This window comes from Dichomitus squalens (assembly GCF_000275845.1).
Source record: "Dichomitus squalens LYAD-421 SS1 unplaced genomic scaffold DICSQscaffold_1, whole genome shotgun sequence".
Classification (NCBI taxonomy): Eukaryota; Fungi; Basidiomycota; class Agaricomycetes; order Polyporales; family Polyporaceae; genus Dichomitus; species Dichomitus squalens.
In genome coordinates this window covers 3,021,033-3,039,592 of record NW_006766883.1, presented here as the reverse complement: position 1 = coordinate 3,039,592, position 18,560 = coordinate 3,021,033, and the positions used below count along the sequence as shown (strand labels likewise).

The window sequence follows — 18,560 nt, the reverse complement described above, 5'->3', positions numbered from 1 at the left end:
CTATACCTTGCGGACTTTGGACTTGCTACGAACGAGAAGATGTCCACCGACTTCGGTCGAGGGACGTCGATTTACATGAGTCCTGGTGAGTTGCTCCGCTCCGACTCTGACTCTGCGTCTTCAGCTGCTCACGCACCATGTGCAGAGTGTATCGGTGATATGACTGCGAAGCAGCCATACAACACGTACCTCAGCGACATCTGGTCACTGGGCGTCGTCCTTGTCAACATGATCACGGGCTCGCAGCCGTGGTCGAAGGCGACGATCCAGGATGCTTGTTTCCGTCAGTTCCTCATGGACCCGGACTTCCTATACAAAGCGCTCCCGTTTTCTAAGGAGGCGCACGCCATCATCCAGTCGATGTTCCATCTCGACCCCACTAAGCGGATTAGCCTCCGCGCACTCCGGGCAGCGATCCTGTCGCTTGACACTTTCTTCCGCCCGATGTCCCAGCGCGGGTACGTTGTTCGCGAGCATGAGCACCCTACCAGCGGGCTCGCGGCCTCCGGGCGTGGGCTCGAGTCGACTACTGAGGCATCCGAGATTGATATTCCGTGTGCTGCGTCGGAGCCTGGTGTCCGGGTGGCGCGGGATTGCTCAGCCGGCTCTGCCGTCGACGTTTCCATGGCCCAGTTGGGCTTCTCTGTTTCCAGCTCATGTTCGAGTTCGCGTGCGTCGTCTGGGGTGTCGAGTCCGGAGAAGGTGATTACCCCGGAGGGCACCACCACCGCTACCATTTCTATTTCTAAGGCTATCAACGAGTGGGAACGGATGATGGTGGATGCGTGCGAAAAGGAAGTCCGTGGCGACCATGGCTGGCAGAACGGCTCCGTGGCTAGGATGTTGATGACTCAGTACCGCTACCATGAGCGGTGCTCGTTCTAAACCACTCCTCCCTCGGTCTCATCACATCCTACCACTACACTGGTTCCGGTTTATTTCTTTCGCTTGGACGGACACTGTTCGTGCCTCCTTGTACCAACAGCTATATCTGCGATGCAGGCATCTCTTATATGGCACAGTAGACTAGAGTTTCGGGGTTCGATTTGGACATTGGACACTTTCGAGTGCATTGTATTTGATCATCATGCATAACACATTTTTCTCTCATCTCGAGATGTGTGATCGCCCAGAGGACATCGTTCCATGATCGCATTACACCGGTAAACTTGGACTGGGATAGCTACCAGTCCCAGCTTTTTCGTGACTTGGTGAGGACGGATGACGATATCTCCTCACCGCTCTCACTGCTGCTTCAACTATCTAGTTGCATTCGCGTCATGATCAGCTATTCCGCCACCACTGGTATCTTTGGGCCCAGAGGATGGGCGCCGACATGTATGAACATATCACGCACAGCATCTGCAGGTGGCTACTTGTTAACCTCAAGTCATATTAACACGCGCACGCAGCCGATGCGTCAGTATGGGAGAGTTATCCGATTTGATTGCTGGCGAACCAACTAGGCGCATACGGACGTGCTACGTGAACGTAAACATGAACAGTGAAATTGGGCGGATTGGATACATCATGCGGCGCGAAGTAAGGAGGCAAGTAATGTTAGAAGCTGGAGGTTGGTGTCGTGAATCTACTTGCAAGGGTAAGTAGGTAGGTGGGTAGGTGAGTGATAACTAGCTAGGCCAAGGGGTCATGAGGGATAGGTAGGTAGGATCGGGATGTCCATGCGCGTGCCCGAAGTGACATGTGAGACGGAGACGGAGAATCAAGATGATTAAAGCGGAAGAGGTAAGGGGAGAAGGAATGTAACTAAGTAGTATTTACTAGCGCATGCCTGATCGAGGTCCGTGTACATCAAGGGCAAGGTCGTGACAGAGTCATACTACAAAACGGTCTTCAAACAGTCCGGTTTCACACATTGCGGAAACGTCTCGGTTCTCACATCCGATCTAGTATCCATATCCCTGACCTGACTGCGGTGGTGCTGCACCCGGCGGGAGGTTGAACGTGCGCGAGTACCTGTTCTGGTTCTGCTGCTGCTGCTGCTGCTGCTGCTGCTGTTGTTGTTGCTGCGGTGCCTGCGACGACGGCCGCCTATTCTGCTGCCTCGACACCCGCCTTACGCCACCCGGCCCTGGAACCGGCCCGTGATCGGACAGGCTGATCCCACGCGCGCGAAGCTGGGCAGGGGTCGGCGACATGTCCTCGGGCTCCGCAATGAACGGTACGGATGGTTCGTCGAAGCCAGCGGTCTGGGGCGAGTACTGATACGCGTTCTGCGTCTCGCCCGGGTACTGCGCCGACATGGTGCCTTGCCGGAGGACGCCGCCGGAGCGCGAGACCCGAGCCTCGAAGTTGTTCGGGGTCTGGTACCGCTCGTCCTCCTGGGATGACTCCTGGGGGCTGACGAGGCGCTGCTGCGATCCGATGTCGGAGTTGTAGCCCTCTTCGCTCGAGCGCGAGAGTGCGACTGTCGAGGCCGATGGCGTCGCAGAAGCAGGCATTGTCCGGCTAACGGACAGGGGCGTAGGAAGCGTGAGGACTTGACCGGTGCTGTCGTGTCTGGATCGAGGAGGGGGAGGAGGAGCGCCGCCGCTGGAGTACGAGGATTCGTATGTGCTCTGATCGAAAGGCTGGGGTGGCAATTGTGGGGGTTGATAGTCAGACACCAGCGAGTACCTGTTCACATCGGGCCTATCGCTTGAATTAGTCCGACCCCAACAGAATTGACTGAAGCAACCTACCTCTTGGGTGACGCAGACCGGTCATAGGCAGTCGAGTCCCTCGATTGCGTCCCGCTCTTCCAGCGCCTCTCCCGCTCGAACTCGGCCCACCGCTTCATAACGATATGCGACGAGTCGAACTCGCCCTCCTTGTCTCCATGGTTCCCACCAGCCTTGTCCCCGGCGACCTGACGCGTCTGACCCCACGAGAAGTCGTCAAAGTGCCAGAACGCGTACGACGGCAGGATACCGTTCCAGATCGGGAGCGAGAGCAGGTAGACGAGCATCCACCCGACATAGGCGACCTTGCGCGACGTGATGACGATGAGCAATCCAGGTAGACCGAGGACGATAGCGAGCAGGATGAGCGGGATGGTCGTGTTGGGCCCGCCCGGGATGATCGACGAAACGATGAGGTAGACCGTGAACGAGATGGCGGCGGGGAGGACGAGCGTGCCCGCAAGCTCCATCCCGACCACGAACTGCATCGAGAAGCAGAATGTACCACAGAGATCCCTCACGAGAAGGAGCTCGGCGAGATTGTGGATGGTCGAGTTGATCCAACGCCTGCGCTGCGAGAGCAGCACGCCGAATGTGTCCGGGACGACAGTCTTGCAGACGGCCTGCGGGCAGAAGACGTTCTTGCGCTTCGGGAACGTCTTGAGCATGAGCGTTGTCAGGTACCGATCCTCACCCAGGAGCAGCAGGTTCTTCTTGTGCAGCGTGTCGACCACGTTTTCCGAGTAGTGCTCCACGACATCCGGGTTCGCGAGAACAGGGACCCAGTACCCACCGTCGCCCTTGGGAGCCTTGATACGGTACATGCTGAAACACCCAGGCAAACAGGTGACACCACCAAACATGGACTCGAACGCCTTGTTCAGGTGGTGAGAGATGTAGTACTCGAATACTGTGAACCACGTCAGTGGCTATATGCGCGGTGATGAGCGCGGGAAACAAACCTTGAATCATCGTTACCCAAGTCTCGGCCTTGTTCGCGATCTTCGTCTCACCACAGAGGCCCATGATCTCGTAATCGTTCACCATGCAACTGACCATCCGGCTCAGCGAGTCCGGGAAGACCTTCGTGTCCGCGTCGACGCACAGCACGAGCTCGTACCGGTCCGGGCTCACGCCCGTCACGCGCCACACGCTGTTGAAGAACTCGTACTCGAACGTCGTCATCCGCTCGTCGAACATGACCTTCTGGAGGAACCCCATAAGGACAATCTGCGAGTCGCGCTTCCCACGGTTGCCCGGCTTCGCGTCGTTCACCTCGAGCGGGTTGCCGACCTTGGCGACGAGAACGATGGGAACGCGCTGCTGCTTCGACCGCTCCACCGTCGCGTCGTCGTAGTCGTAGAAGCCGGCGTACACCTTGGCCATGTTGTGGCGCTTGTGGCCGTCCGCGATGGCAACGTATGAGTGCGGCTCGACCTCGTTGGGAGGGATGACGAACTCCTTCATCATGGTCAAACAGATTTCAGGCGTAGTCATCGTGTTGCCGGCTCCCTTGACCATACCGTCGGCGATGACCAAAAGCAGCTTGTGACTGTTCGGGTAGTCGGTGGTGGCCAGAGAGTCCAAAGTCGTGCGGAGACCCTCGACAGACTCGGAGTAAGCCGTGACGAGACAGATGGTGTGGGCGAGCGGGTACCCGAAAGGCTGGAAGTCTGACGATGGCTGAGGGACGACATTGTGCAGAGGGAACGGGCACGGATTGTCAGCGAAGCGCTGTGAATCCGTGACGAGCGAGGTCGAGCTGCGGGATTGGCGATATGGGGTATCTGGAGGCGAAGGCTTCGCGCCCTTGGAGCTTGGCGCGCCATAGACGCTCATCGTGGTGCTACGCTTGTAGGGCATAGGTTCCAGCATACCGTAGGCGGTTGACGGACGACCGCCGACTCCCTTGAGGACGCCCTCCGAAGGTGTGAAACGAGAGGTACTGGGAAGGAAGGTCCTACGCTTGTGCTCCTTGGTGAGGCCGTTCTTCTGCACGCTCGGGCGATACTGGCTGGGAGCCGGGCGGTAGATGTCGTCCGCCCAGCTCTCAATCTCGGCCGCACGACGCATACGCTCCTCGTACGTCTCGCGCTTGAAGTTGCCGAGCTTCCAGGAGAAGAACCAGGAGAAGAGGACGGCCATGACGAAACGGATGCCAACGACACCGACAATGAAGACAAGGGAGACATAGAGCACAACCTGAGAGGCAACACACCCAATGCTGTTTGTGTCCACAAATCCGACGATGGCGATCTCTTCCAAGCATTTTCCGAGCGTGCGCTGGTTCGTGCGGAGGAAGTACATGCTCAGGTCCTTGCCGTTGAAAGTGCCATTTGGTTGCTTCATCTCATCGAATAGGTCGGGGTAGTTAACCTCCGCCTTACTCAACCAATTTAGAAGGCCCAAATCGATAACCGATCTAGAGGCATTGGCGTCAACTACCAGTGGAATTGTCAAAGGTCAGTATCCACGCACGATTCGAAGACCGCCAAATTACGCGAAGAGTTGTGGATCTGATCCCAAGTATAGTATACTTGACCCTGCGGTTTCATAGCTGCGAGCTGGTTGCGCGCAGTAGAAGAAGTATGGCAGGTCGTGTCCTTGTCATAATTGGTGAGATTGACGCCGGATGTGCCGAACTGGTTGTAGATGTTGCACGGGAAGTACCAGTCAAGATTTCCATTGCTGCCAGTGATGGTCGAGTTGCCTGATTTCGTGATGAACTGACGGCAGTTTCCGTTCGTGTTTTGGAAGAGGAAGGAGATGTCTGCACCGGCAGCACCCCAGTTCCCTTCGAAAAGCGGGTTCACCTTGCCGTTGAAATCCCCGACCTGAGGGTGGCTGAATTTGCTGAAGTCGTAGTCGAAGCCATGGATGATGACGGAGGCGGTATCGATATGATCGGACTGGAAGCGATTGGGCTGCTGACCGCATACAACCTCGGTGAACCCGAATGTGATGAAACCGACGACAGCCATGAGGCTCAAGATAATGTAGAGGAGACCCATCTTCTCGCGCCATGCTCGTTGTGCTTCGGGGGTGCGGATGCCTAACTCGAAGTCGGCTCGCACACGCCACTTTTCCCAAGGCACGCGAAAATCAAAGCACTCACCGCAAGAATGCAAAAGGAACGTGGGGACGAAACACGTCGACAAATAACAGTAGATGTACCAGGCATCCTTGGGCCCTGGGCCGATGTTGTCGAGCCAGCTGCCAGACTTGGGCGCATCGGAGGGTTTGGCTGTACCCCCCGCGGACTTCTTCCGTCGTAGGGTGCCGCGCTTGAAGAGGGCGAGTCCTGATTCGTGCTGGTCTTCTTCTCGCCCGAGCAGCGACTTCCCACGGCGCAGTTGGCCTCGCTGGGGAGCGTTGCCCGTCGCTAGTGCACGGAACATGGACAAAGGTGTGGGTATGGAGAAGAAAAAGAGGGGGATGTGAAGAGCAGCTACGCACCGGAGGGAATGGCGTCGCCGCCCTCGTCGACGAGCTGGGCGGCGTGGTTGCGGTAGTGCCACTGGCGGTGGCCTGGGTCGATCTTCTCCCTGTCGGGGCGGACGAGGGACTTCTTCCTGCCTACCCTGCCGTCCGAGAAACCGCCCTCGACGTCCATCGGGGTGGGGGAGGTGGGCTGGTATGCCGAATAGTGCCGCTGGCGATTCTGGTCGAGAGGGTCGCGACGGTCACCGCCCTCGGTGTGCTGGAAGGAGATCCCTCTCGAGGACGCCGAGTAGCTTGCCTGGGGTTGGGGCGGGGGGCGGTAGGCGGCGGCTGACTGATCGGAGTATGCCTGTGAAGGGTAGACAGCCGGATACACGGCGGGGTATGCAGGCGGGGACTGGGACTGGGGCGGAGGCTGATGCTGAGGTGGCTGTTGACCCGGTGGTCGGGCTGAGCGTGGGGGACGCTGGCCGCGGTGGTCCATGGCGGGTCGTGGTCAAAGGAGGGACGGCAGCGACGCCTCAGCCGCCTGCACGTATAGCCTCTCCCAGCCTTGACGTCGTCAAGCACTCCTGTGCTGCCGTTTCACTTATATTATCCACATAACCCCTTATCCGCTATTCTCCTTCCATTTCCCGGCATCTCACAGACGCAGCAGGTTTACTACATCGTCATCGACATCTTCATCACCTGAGCCTCGCCGTCCCCTACCGCGGAACGAATCTCCTAGAATTTCCACAGCAGGATGAAACTGAAGTCATTAACGTGGGCAAACCGTCCTCCCACGCCGTGCTCTCTCCTCCGCCTTTGGGCTATATTTACGCACTGACTGCGCACGCTGGCCGTAAGCCGATGTTCTGGCTAATATTGAGCTGCTCTAGAGATGGCACGACTGGCCCCGATGTCTCGGCGTCCGAGCGAGCAGAGCACGCCGAATGCGACTCGCGCGCGCGTCGGCCACGCGTTCAACCGGGGCAGTCGGAACGCAGGTTCAGAGCGTCTGAAGCAAACCTATGTCATGAGCATGCATCCGGAGTACAGAGTTGGCGAGCTATAGGCGTCGCGCGTGGTAGGCGGTAGTAACAATACAATGTGTGGCGAAAAGCTACGAGCGACACATGCCCGTGGTATGTCCGGCGTCCTATCCCCTCCTCGGCCAATATCTTCCATGGCCCGCTTGAGGAAGCGCACCGCCTGTGGGAGGAATCGCGGCCGGATGTCTCGCTGCCAAGAGGAACCTGGTCTGTCTCTACGAGACCACAGACGTGCGTCCTTCATAGAGGCTTGCTCGGGAGCTGGGTCGGCAGGATGCCGTAGCGCTTTTTGATCGTCACCCGGTGACGTGAAAACTTGTCATCCGGAGAGAATCGCGCTATCGTATGGTGAGTGGAGGGGAAGAAAGGCAGACGGCGTTGGAAAAGTGGGCGAACCTGGGTGGGCGGACTTGGTGATCTTGCCAGTGTCCGTAATTTTCTAGCGCGGCTTCGTCAGCCCTCTTTGTGTGTCTAGATGATTGATGTTACGCACCTTGAGGGTGTAAACCCTGTTCCCGTTCTCGTCAAGCGTGTACATGAGATGCATGGTGGGCAAGCGTAAGGAAAGCCGCAAACGAGGTGACCGGCGGTGGCAAAAAATCTCGACGTTTGGGCGGCCCGATTTGCCGCCCCCAAGAGCAGGCGCTTACTATGTGTTATACCACACTGACAGCCCCAACCAATCAAATCGGTCGCGTAATCCCAGCTGCAGACCGAGAGGGAACCGCCTCCATGCGCGATCGCGCCACCTGCCGAAATCTCGGTAGATTCAATGCGATGGATCGTATGCCTGCTCTAATTCCTAAAGGTGCAGCTCAACAATATATGTGGTTCTCCTATGAGGGAGTGGCTCAGGACTCTCAAGCTCACTGCACCTCATTTCGTGGGGGACGACCAGAGCTGGGTTTGCTTGCAAACATGACGTCACCGCCATGGCGTGCGCAACGTTTGAAGACAGCATGTATGCACGTTGCGTCTTCACTGCGATGGCTTATACGAACAATCTACGGTAGATCCAACTTTGACGGCGAGCATAAGAGAATACTCAAGTAAGGGCGTTTCGCGGCACCACTGCGGTACGAGTCTCCCTTCGCGCGGCTTGCAAGCATACGCTCATGGTGTTGTCGCGTTTCGACCTTGAGGACAGGGACTACATGTGCGATTCCGAGCGCGTCATGGCCAGGGTGATTGTAGGAGCTGGCCCTGATGGAACGTGTTATATAAGCGAGCTAGGCACGAGTTGCGGGACCTTCCGACCCGGTCTGCAAAAGCATAGAGGGCCGTAGGCGGAGGGTGTGCCGGTCATGCGATCACGGACACTGCATACAGTGCACAGCCTAGGTTTAGATAGTACGAACACGCTCGTTCAGAGAGGCACTGACGTACACACGTACGGGACGACGCACCGGACTCTATCTTGATTTACGGAAGCGACTTGAGTAGCCGTATTCATCGCGTTGGGGACGTGTTGATGAACGGACCGTGTTTCGCGTGGTTCCTGCCGCGTGAAGCGCGAGGCGAGGTTAGAGTAACTGTCTGGAAATGAACTAACCACCCGCGATCTAACACACCTTTCTCGTCGAGAACCGGCATGTCCGTCCGTCAAGACGACGCAACTTTGCGGTCTTCAGAATTCGATGCGAGATCGACACATATCAGAGACCAGGGGACCCATAAGGTAGGGTGATGGTGTCCGTAGCGTACCACAAGCAGGCGTTGGTGGTACGAGTGAGGATAACGTGGTGACTTGTGATGTGTGCTTAGGACACTATTGACACAGCTCATGGCCAACTAATGGTGCACAAGACCATGCCATCACCGGAGGCTATCCGAAGACATCAGGATGGGACTATCTGACAGAGGCATGGCTCAGCTGCGGCGGATCAAGGCAAACAGATACAACGACGAATCACCCACATAAGTAGTATTGCATGCCCATACATATTCATGCTGTATATGTTGCAATACAATCGCCGCGGGAGGTTACATGAGAGGACAACGACGGGGGTCGATGATGCAGTCCAACATGACAGAACTGACGCCGAGCAGTCAATGGAAGCGGCAGGGTCTTTGTACGATCCTCAGGGTAAGTGACAGCAAGTGATCTTGCGCATGCCGACAATTTGCAAACCCGTATAGCATAAAGCCAGAAGACTTCTTCCGCCCCTGCGCGTCCTTTACTTCCTCGCTGTCTGCGACGCACACCCGCCGTATCTTCGAGGGCTACGCATCCCTGCTCGTCACCATGGTGAAGTCGAAGGAGGATGTTATCGCGCAGTTCAACGAGGAGGTGAACATGACTGTAGAGGAGCTCGAGGCGTGGCTGGAGGATCCGAAGAGCCTGAAGGCGGGGACGGGCGTAGGGATAGAGAGCGGCCACAAGATCATCGAGATCCTCCGCAAGAATCCCACCAAGGATCCAGAAAAGTACGAGGAGGTACGCAAAGACTCCCTGGTTGCATTTGAACTATTCACTGAAGTTAGACGCACAGGAGGACCTCGAGCACATGCGGAAGGTGGTTGGGTACGTACACAGACGATGCCGTTCGAGATCCGCTGATGCCCAACGTGCGTATTCAGGTACGCAAACAGGCACATGGCACAGGAGAACCACTTGAAGGAGACAAAGACCTGCGACGAGCTCGAGAACACCAAGAGCACCATCAGTTTGAAGAACTGGGGCCACGTGAGAATTGATGTGTTGGCACTCTACGCAATTGTTCTTACACATTCCGCAGGACCCCGTGAAGACTCTGGACGACGAGAAGGGCGATGAGGTTGGTGCGGACTCGGGAGTCAATGGCCACGACAGTACCGATGCTCCGGAAGAGGGAGAGCCCAGCCAATCCCAAGAAGCAGAGATCGACGAGCAAGTAAAGTCGGACGCCGAGGAGGGGCAGAAGCCGAAGGAGGCGAAGAAGCGCAAGCTTGACGCAGACGAACCGAAGGACCAAGGGGCTACAGAGGAAGAAGCACCCGAACCCAACGACGACGATGGATTGGAAGGGGGAGAAATGGGCGGCGAGAAGTCAGATGGCATTGAGGGGAATGACGAGGAAGAGGATCAGACTGAGCCTCCGCGCAAAAAGACCAAGAACGACGCAGCCTAAGTAGCTTGCTAGGCGATGTGCGGTAGTGAGACTAGGGGTGTCGATGGCGATACTTAGGGAGGTTGTTGTTCGTGCTAAGGCAATATGTTCGTGCTGCCGCAAACATGTACTTTCGTGAACACATCGGGTCTGGCGAATCCGACGGAGTGGGAGAAGGAGCGTTCACGCTGACTTGCGACCGCGATTGACGGTGTGCGAGAACAATTTCGATATCCGGCGCTCGGTTGCGCAGACGAGGGGTCGGTCGCTTCGCCTGGGAAACACCGACTGCACACCTGAGCCCGTACGCGTAGCTGTCAGTAGGTGTCGCACCGACGCTGGCTGGAGGCTCGCCATGTTACACTCGCTGTCTTCAAGGCTGTCTGGCTCTTCCGGGCGTAGCGACTCCTACGACATGCTTCCTACGAACAGCGCCGAATCGCGTCACGGCTACGCGCACCGGCGCACGAACGGCGGCAACCCTCTGACGCGCTTTTGCACCAAGCGTATCACCCGGCTCATCGTACTGACCTCTCTATGCTTGTTGACTGTGCACTTCTTCTGGGGCGTTGACTCTGTGGTCGAACGGTGGCAAACGGACGACCCAAACCGCAAGCCGCCACTATACACCGACTACTACTTGCAGGAACTCAGGCGCCCACAACATAATCCGGAGTTGCCGTTCCCCGAGGGAGAGCATGGGTTGTACATATGGTATGCGAACCATGTGCATGGTGAGTGATAGAACGTATGCGCTGGGTTGTGCATGGGAGCTCACAGGGAGCAGGCTCCGGATGGGGAAACGCTATGCAGGAGCACCTACTAAACGCGCACCTAGCACACGAGTCAGGTCGAGCGTGAGACTCAGCCTTGTGGACTTTCGCAATAGGTCTAGCTGACCATACTGTCAGGTTCGTATACAACAATTATACCTGGAACAAAGATGGTTCCGATTATACCGAATACAACGGTCACCTCATCCCCTCCCGGATACCTATCACTGCCCTGCTTCGAGGTATGTCATACATTAGTCCAGTCCAAGGGGAAGAGGAGGTCCCACTTTGCACTTAATCGCATATCTCACTTAGTGTATCGGGTGTTAAATTCGCGTGTGTGGCATGTCTTGATCCCACCATGATTTGCAGGTCCCGCAGCAGGAGAACCGTGGCCTCCGGGCGATCCCGCTCCTCGCGCCGTTGTCAAGCCGTACTGGGACAAGGTTTGCCTTGAACCGCATCGCATGATGAGCGAGGAGCTCTTCAAAATCGACGCAGACGCAGACGCGGGTGAGGTTCTGAGGACATGGGTCGAAAAGCTGAAGACGCTTCCACGCTGCGTCGAGATCAAGGAGGATGCCGCACAGATCTGGAACATTTGGTATGTCCATGCAGTCCTGTCTCGCTCGCGTCAGACCGACGTATACACATCACCCTCGCAGGGTATTCGGGAGCAAGCGCGTCCTCGGCATTTGGGAGTCGCTGAAACACTCACCCGTCATCACCGAGTTCCGGTGGTCGCAGCTCATTGAGGACGGCTTCACGCGCAACCGACATCTCTTCATGCACACGAACTGGCTCCGCGACCTGATCTCTCCGCCCGCCGCGTACCCATATGATGTCATCCCCGGACTGCTCGCGCTCCATATCCGCAGGGGCGACTTCGAGGGTCACTGCCTACACTTCGCCCGCTGGTCGTCGCAGTGGAACGGCTTCAACCAGTTTCCCGAGCTCCCAGACCACTTCGAGCCGCCCCCTACTGCGGGGTGGGGCGAGTACACGGAGGAGGGTAAGAACATTTACTTGAAGCACTGCTTCCCGGACATCGAGCAGATCGTCGCGCGCGTCGCGGAGATCCGTGCGACACCGGCGGGCAAGGGCCTGAAGAACGTATTCATCATGACGAACGGGAAGCAGCCGTGGGTGGAGGAGCTCAAGAGGGAGATCGCGAAGACGGGCGGGTGGGACAGGATTGCAAGCAGCCGGGACATGAAGCTGGACTGGGAGCAGCAGTTTGTCGCGCAGTCGGTGGACATGCTGATTGGGCAGCGTGCACAGGTTATCATTGGGAACGGGGTACGTCGTATGTCTGCTGCGTTTTGCCGGTACGGAGAGCTGACATGCGCCACCATTGGCTTTGCCCGCAGTTCTCGAGCTTGACTTCGAATATTGTTATGCTACGCATGGCGCGGGATATCCCTGCAGATACGAATCGGTTCTGGTAGTCACTTTACTGTTATTGTACGCTTATCATAGTAGCTTCCATGGATAATGCGCCTGCTTTTCACCGTTGTCACTTGCCAACTGTGGGGCAAACCCAACTAACCATCCACTTGGTTTTCGGGTACGGCGAAGATGGGAAAGTATTCAGAACAGCAGGAAAGCAAAACGAAGAGGTACACGACCTCTAGAAGACCTTTGCCGCGGTACTAGTCGTATTAGCAGTGGTCTGGCCCTCTCTAATCCTCCACCTCAGAGTTGCTGTTCAGGCTCTGGGCACTCCGCCCGATCTCCAGTCTCATAGGACTCATTCGTGTATCTGCACCCCTGGCACGTTTTTCGGGTGACCATTGTACAGCCACCATACATGCGGAACACGCCTAAGTAACGCGAGCCCCTTCCGCACTCTGTTTGCCGCCCCACACCCCTCATAGGGACAAAATAGGTGGGGGAAATGAACGCGGCACTCCGCTTTCTAGGTCCGTCAACCCGCTCAATCTGAATACAGTTGTCTGGCAGCTGGTCCGACCATTTTTTATATTTCATGCGGCCCTGTCATTTATGCTCCAGGCTTGCCAGGCGTCGTACCCGCTGGGTGTTGAAGATGATAGCTAACCTCTGTACGTGGCATGCTCTGTTACACAGGACCGCACTGTTGCCTACAGACCTGCATGAGCAACCGCCCTCCCTCCGACAAAGAAGCAGAGGTGCAAGCTATCATGTGTCCCGTCGTAGGAGCCATGTAGGCACCACGGTGCAAATCGATTGTCTGCCCCGTGCGCCACATGTTCTCCCAGGACAACAGAAGTCGCCCTTGATATGAGGCAATGGGTGACATGCAATGGCCTCTGTGTATGCAGATACTTGCATTTTGAAACTAGGGACTATTAGGCGTGTTCAATTCTTGTCGCTCGCTCATTTCCTCGCGCGCCTACTGGGCGCCTGCTGACCTGGATTCAAGGTCAGATCAAGCGCCTGTAGCACAGCGAGCAGAGGTGCGCAGGCAGCGGGTGCAGCGAGATCGACGTTTCCGTCCTATGCTAGGTTTGTTATACCCAGAAAATCTGTCCAGAAAGTGGATGGAGACGTCGGCAGATCGTTATAGACTTGTTGACCGAGAATAATTGTACACAATGCGCCCAAATCGGAACCAGATCCGGCACGACACGGTTCACTGGCCACCTGGGGTTGCCACTGTAAGCCTTGCAGGACGACTCCGCGTCTCGAGTCATGGAGCTCTCTATCTTTCGAATTGTTAAGCTTTCGCGTCGCTCCTCAGTCCCAGCTCGCGACCCTGATGCGGTCGTGTTGCACCCGCTGCCTGCACACCTCTGCTCGCTGTGCTAGTACAGGCACTTGATCTGACCTTGAATCCAGGTAGGCAGACGCCCGGTAGGCACACGAGGAAATGAGCGAGCGACAAGAATTGAACACGCCTATTGGGTGTATGTTGCCGATAGACCGGTGCTACACCGTCCTACGCCCGCCCGACGTATGCGGCGTGGCTCGTAATCATAGCTCTTAACGCCGGCGGGCCAGCGGCGGTCAAACTCGACGGCCCTGGCCTGACAGCTGAACCAGAAACCACTACGCTGTGCATGGAGCGTGATCTTGTCCTTCTCCCTCCCATTGAACTTTTGGTGTAGTCTGCAGAAATCCACTCGGCTCATCGACCACGAGGGCCGCCGCCTGTCCTTTGCCCGCCGATCATCGTCGTAAATTGACCACAAGCAAACCCCCACCCCAACCAGGACCACCTCGGGCACCCACTCTTGGCGAGGATGGAGAGGAGTATCCTGATGAACGGTCAAGGTAAATGGCAGAGCTTGATGTGTGCCTCACTAATCTAGGCGAGAATGTCTTGGAAAACGCTGTGCTCGTCATCAAGGAGAAGTCGCGGAGCAGGAGAGGACTTCGAGCGATCAATATACAAAGCGGACTGGTGACGACGCCTTGTCACAAGTTGTAGATTTACAAATTACCGCTGTGGAACATGCGCAGATATCATTGGGAACGGGGTACGTCCATTTTGGTTTATCTGCTGGCTAACAGAATGTGCTTCAGGGCACACATTTTCTAGGGTTCATATCTATGGAGGATACGCGAAGGACATGCAGTTCACTTCGTGTACATGAATCCTCAATCTCGCCACTTCATCGTCTGCTGATCCTATGGATGTCATGCTCTTGGACCGCTGATGCGCGAATCTCAGAGATCAAGCTGGCCTGCATACTTCCGCCACTAGGACCGGTGCGGCGAGTTCGTCCGGCACGGAGTGGACCAGACCTCCGCAGTCATCCGACGTCGGCGCTGCAAATACCGGGAAGATGGAGAGTGGAAGGAAGCGAGACAGCGGCAAGACATAGGCATACTACTGACCTCGCCCCTTGCGCACTCTCAATGCGTGTGCACATCCTATTGTAAGAGCGAAGAGCCGCAGAAGACCCCATGACGAGGTTCACTGTTCACATATGGTTTGATGATCCCTCTCCACCGACACCGACAACCTTTTTCTTCGTGCGGAGCAGGCGTAACGCACATGTCAACCTGTCCCCCTTCCGACATCATCGAGCTGTGAGCATGTTCCCCTGCTGGCCCTTTGCGGTGGTGCTCATGTTGGGGTCATTGCAGCTCATGCCCTATATAGGGGACAGCTACTAGTCTTGGGCCCCGCTCACTCTCCTCTGCATTCCTCACTCACTCCTTTTGCTCGACGTTATACCCATTCAATCTCACCTTTGTTCAGCAATATACCCTGGGGCACAAGTTGCCCTACCCCCTCACGCACATTCTGATGCAAACTTCCGAATACTGCCTTCCACCGATGCCCAACTCGCAGACTTTCCAGTGTCCCCATTGCTCACACCCAGTCTCTATCTCTGTCCTCAAACCGAGCGTTGTCGGCCCCGATATTGGAGTGTGTATGTCGCGAAATTTTGCTGCTTCGAAGAAACAGACTACTCATATCACCTCATTGGTAGCCGACACAGCACACGCTGCGGCTGGCAGCCCCCGAATCCAAGCAGCAGTATTAGGCAAGCGCAAACGTCAAGAGGACGAGTCGCCAGTAGACCAAGCTGTACGTTTGTACACTACTGAGCAGCTAGTCGAAACACCAAGCTTACATGCTGATCTGTAGTGTACGAGCTGCCACGATAATAAAAAGAAGTGCAGCCAAAGCTTACCTTACAAGCGCTGCCTTGATTCAGGCAAGCAGTCATGGGAGTGTAGATACGCACCTCCCAACGAGCGATACAAACGCGGCAAGAAGTCAAAAGGCGATGGGCGTGCTTCCAAGCGACCTCGAGTAACGGACGACTCCATCATAACAGCAGGAATGCCGTCGCTCTCGGCGCATGCCACGGCATATAATGCTGTTACTGCCCTCCCGGACAACCCAGGTCCCGTTCTGGATCTCCAGCATATCGGTCGTGACTACACATCCCAGGCCGCGGACCCATTGCTTTACAAGTCATACCTCGACACGATGACGTCTTTCAACCCACAGGTTCCACAGCTCGCCTTCCCATTCTTCGACAACGAGAGGGGAATGTCCGGCGTCCCAGTCGCGCAGACGTCCCTTGCTGGCCAAACCCCCCGGTCATGTGGCGTTGTCCGCGAGGCGAACTCAGAGGCACCTCGAAGCCCCAAGGGGTCACTTCCATCTTACAACGTCCTTGGACCGTGGTGATAGACGTGTCCTCCGGGATTGGGGACGTCATATATACCCCCAGCTTCTCAGTAGTTGCAAATCAATGTGTTGTCCGCTCTTTCGCTCGTTACTGTATCTTGAGTCAAACCTCGCCTGGCGCGCGGATTCAGTATTACTTGAATGCAGCCATAGATCCTATATACAGTACTTATTGGTGGCTTGTTTCATCCTCGACTCCGTCGGCGTCGAGTTTTCTCTGTTATGTCCCAGACGATGTTGTAGTCGTGCATGTACTGGGCCCAGACTACCATTTTAGATAAGACTACACTCTTTAATAGACTGTACAGTACCTCTGGTGTCATTGGATTATTATCTGTACGTATACCAAAGGCGCGATAACACGTCTCCTTTGGGTACAGCCCCACTGTGTTGAAGTCTTCCTCGATCGTTACAGTCGCGGGCCCTGTTACAGCTCATACCTAAAGCTGTTCCCGGACAAAGGAGCAAACCGGGGAAGTCACAACTGGGATGGAGTCTCCTCCGCCTGGCATCTGAGGCCCAGTGAGAACCCCGTCTGTTTCCCACTATTCTGGTCTTTTTCAGCCGATTTCTGTCTGGCGAAAAGACAGTAATACCTAGAAATCGATAGAAATCGGTATCATTCAATGGAAAACGGTGACAAAAGGCACAAAAAGCTATTTGCCGCCGATCAACTTTTCACGTCTATTTGTATCTTTTCCCCCCGATATTGGTATGTTTTGTAGAAGTTCGAGGGCAAGCGGGCACAAATGGGATTCGCGTTTGGCCGGTGCAAACGCGTGCCGTACGTAGTACATACAATAGACCTTATATACACAGTAAAATAGGGGTAGATAAGAGCGCGGGTATCCGTCGGGGGGGCGGGACCTGTGGCGCTCGTTCCGCGAGCTCGCCATCTTGACGCCAGGATTCCAACATGTTTCACTCTATTCAACGTCTGACAAACAGATTGGGACAGATTACGACAGTACTGAAAAATTCGTATGCTTTATCCGGTTCTAGATTGCGCATGGACGAGGATATTTATAGGTGGCTACTCTACGGTACATTGGTCGGACTACATACTAGTACGCTACTCCCCGCACCCGTGCGACGACATTCAGTGACCTATCACTAAGTACTGCTGCATTGCCTCACGCGCTCTTTGCTCCCTGTGCAATAACCTCGTGTGCGACTTACCTGTATGCTGTACGACAGCAACTAGCCCACTCACCTGTGTGTGACATGTACAGACTGAGACAGCGATGCCCTACCTGTTAGCCTCACTGTGAGTGAGCGTACCCAAGGACAGGAAGGGATGGTGAGAGGAGGGAAGAAAGGAGAGGCCGGCCATCGCCCACCTTTATAAGAGTGTCGCGGACACCGATGGCGTCATGGACAAAGGAGCCAGGGACGAGATCGAAGACGACGTAAGAATGGATATGGTCGGAAAACCGTCGGTTGGCACACAGGCAGTATATATAGTGGACATGGATGCAACAGTAGTACCGCTCAGAATTGGCTGGATCTCGGAGCCGCCCGTATCTCGTACCTCCGGATTCTGAGTCACGTCCCCCAAGACGCCGTGCATTCGTTACAACTTCGTCACGTCTCATGACCGACAGGACGCGCGCAATCGCACTCGCGGTCGTCGCGCGCACCTCCTTGTCCAATAGAAGGAGCTTGCTCCATAACAGCAGCTTCGCGAGAGCACCCAAGATTTGCGTTCACTAGCCGGACAACTCTGTGAGCCTTGCGCGATGTCTCAGCCCGCACATTTTGCGAAGCGGGTTGTCAGTTTTCAACACCATCGTCATACACCTGAGGGTGCTCTCAATTGCAGTCTGAGAGTCCGATATCCGCGACAATGTTTATGAGTAAGCCTCTCTGAAATTGTGGAGTACGCGCGACTTGTGCCACGTCCCCGTTGTGCGCTAGAGTCGCCGAGATGGGAGGCATAAATGAATTATATCGTGCAACTCCAGCGGTAGTCCGCCTTAGGCTACTTGATATATCGCCTTGCGGCATTTTTATATATAGCTAGGCTCGAGGAGACCGACGGCTTCTGAAAGAGATATACTCCTAATGCAAGCACACGCGTTGCGGCGGTTGGCGATGGTCAGCGTGCACTCGTGAGGCCTGCCTGTTAAGAGACGTGACGCATCAGTAACGGATGCACGGCGTCTTGGGGGACGTGACTCAAAATCCGGAGGTACGAGATACGGGCGGCTCCGAGATCCAGCCAATTCTGAGCGGTACTAGTAGTATATACGTCGAAGACCCGTTTGATACTTTCGATCGACGTCAAATGGTCCATTGTATATATAAAACGAGCCAATCGATATATGAATCGAGCCGCTTTAGACGCCGAGCTGTCATCCAAATCGCTCAGAAAAGACGGCATTAGATGGCAATAGGCAGCAATCGTT

At 55.8% G+C, this 18,560-nt stretch overlaps 7 protein-coding genes across 7 annotated transcripts in view; 5 read left to right on the top strand and 2 right to left on the bottom strand.

Moving 5' to 3' along the window:
• The window catches only part of DICSQDRAFT_177021 (kinase-like protein), a gene marked incomplete at both ends in the record, with an annotated part of 1,289 nt that extends 870 nt beyond the window's left edge, over positions 1-419 (top strand). Inside the window, 2 exons of the mRNA XM_007360719.1 lie at positions 1-85; positions 146-419. Coding sequence (XP_007360781.1) covers positions 1-85; positions 146-417 — 357 coding nt within the window. The remainder of the gene's footprint in view (positions 86-145) is intronic.
• Positions 420-1,431: 1,012 nt separating this feature from the next.
• On the bottom strand, positions 1,432-6,606 carry DICSQDRAFT_177019 (uncharacterized protein; the record flags this gene model as incomplete). The annotated part of the gene is made up of 5 exons (XM_007360718.1): positions 1,432-2,652; positions 2,703-3,591; positions 3,644-5,103; positions 5,160-6,063; positions 6,138-6,606. 5 exons carry the CDS (start codon positions 6,604-6,606, stop codon positions 1,908-1,910), a joined length of 4,467 nt encoding a protein of 1,488 aa, XP_007360780.1. The 3' UTR covers positions 1,432-1,907.
• A 589-nt stretch (positions 6,607-7,195) lies between these two features.
• Positions 7,196-7,735, bottom strand: DICSQDRAFT_131733 (Nop10p-domain-containing protein). The gene is made up of 3 exons (XM_007360717.1): positions 7,650-7,735; positions 7,553-7,595; positions 7,196-7,494 (listed from the first exon to the last, which is right to left on the bottom strand). Exons 1-3 carry the CDS (start codon positions 7,701-7,703, stop codon positions 7,397-7,399), a joined length of 195 nt encoding a protein of 64 aa, XP_007360779.1. The 5' UTR covers positions 7,704-7,735; the 3' UTR covers positions 7,196-7,396.
• A 1,666-nt stretch (positions 7,736-9,401) lies between these two features.
• DICSQDRAFT_47782 (uncharacterized protein) lies at positions 9,402-9,932 on the top strand (the record flags this gene model as incomplete). Its single annotated transcript, XM_007359858.1, has 3 exons — positions 9,402-9,593; positions 9,649-9,680; positions 9,737-9,932. 3 exons carry the CDS (start codon positions 9,402-9,404, stop codon positions 9,930-9,932), a joined length of 420 nt encoding a protein of 139 aa, XP_007359920.1.
• Positions 9,933-11,052: 1,120 nt separating this feature from the next.
• On the top strand, positions 11,053-12,466 carry DICSQDRAFT_46241 (uncharacterized protein; the record flags this gene model as incomplete). The annotated part of the gene is made up of 5 exons (XM_007359763.1): positions 11,053-11,102; positions 11,157-11,260; positions 11,391-11,622; positions 11,684-12,317; positions 12,389-12,466. The coding sequence occupies 5 exons, from the start codon at positions 11,053-11,055 to the stop codon at positions 12,464-12,466; spliced, it is 1,098 nt and encodes a 365-aa protein (XP_007359825.1).
• Positions 12,467-14,209: 1,743 nt separating this feature from the next.
• On the top strand, positions 14,210-14,930 carry DICSQDRAFT_151664 (uncharacterized protein). Its single transcript, XM_007360716.1, has one exon. The coding sequence runs from the start codon at positions 14,553-14,555 to the stop codon at positions 14,883-14,885; it is 333 nt and encodes a 110-aa protein (XP_007360778.1). The 5' UTR covers positions 14,210-14,552; the 3' UTR covers positions 14,886-14,930.
• A 355-nt stretch (positions 14,931-15,285) lies between these two features.
• On the top strand, positions 15,286-16,152 carry DICSQDRAFT_165217 (uncharacterized protein; the record flags this gene model as incomplete). Its single annotated transcript, XM_007360715.1, has 3 exons — positions 15,286-15,382; positions 15,443-15,540; positions 15,601-16,152. The coding sequence occupies 3 exons, from the start codon at positions 15,286-15,288 to the stop codon at positions 16,150-16,152; spliced, it is 747 nt and encodes a 248-aa protein (XP_007360777.1).
• Between the last annotated feature and the right edge of the window lie 2,408 nt (positions 16,153-18,560).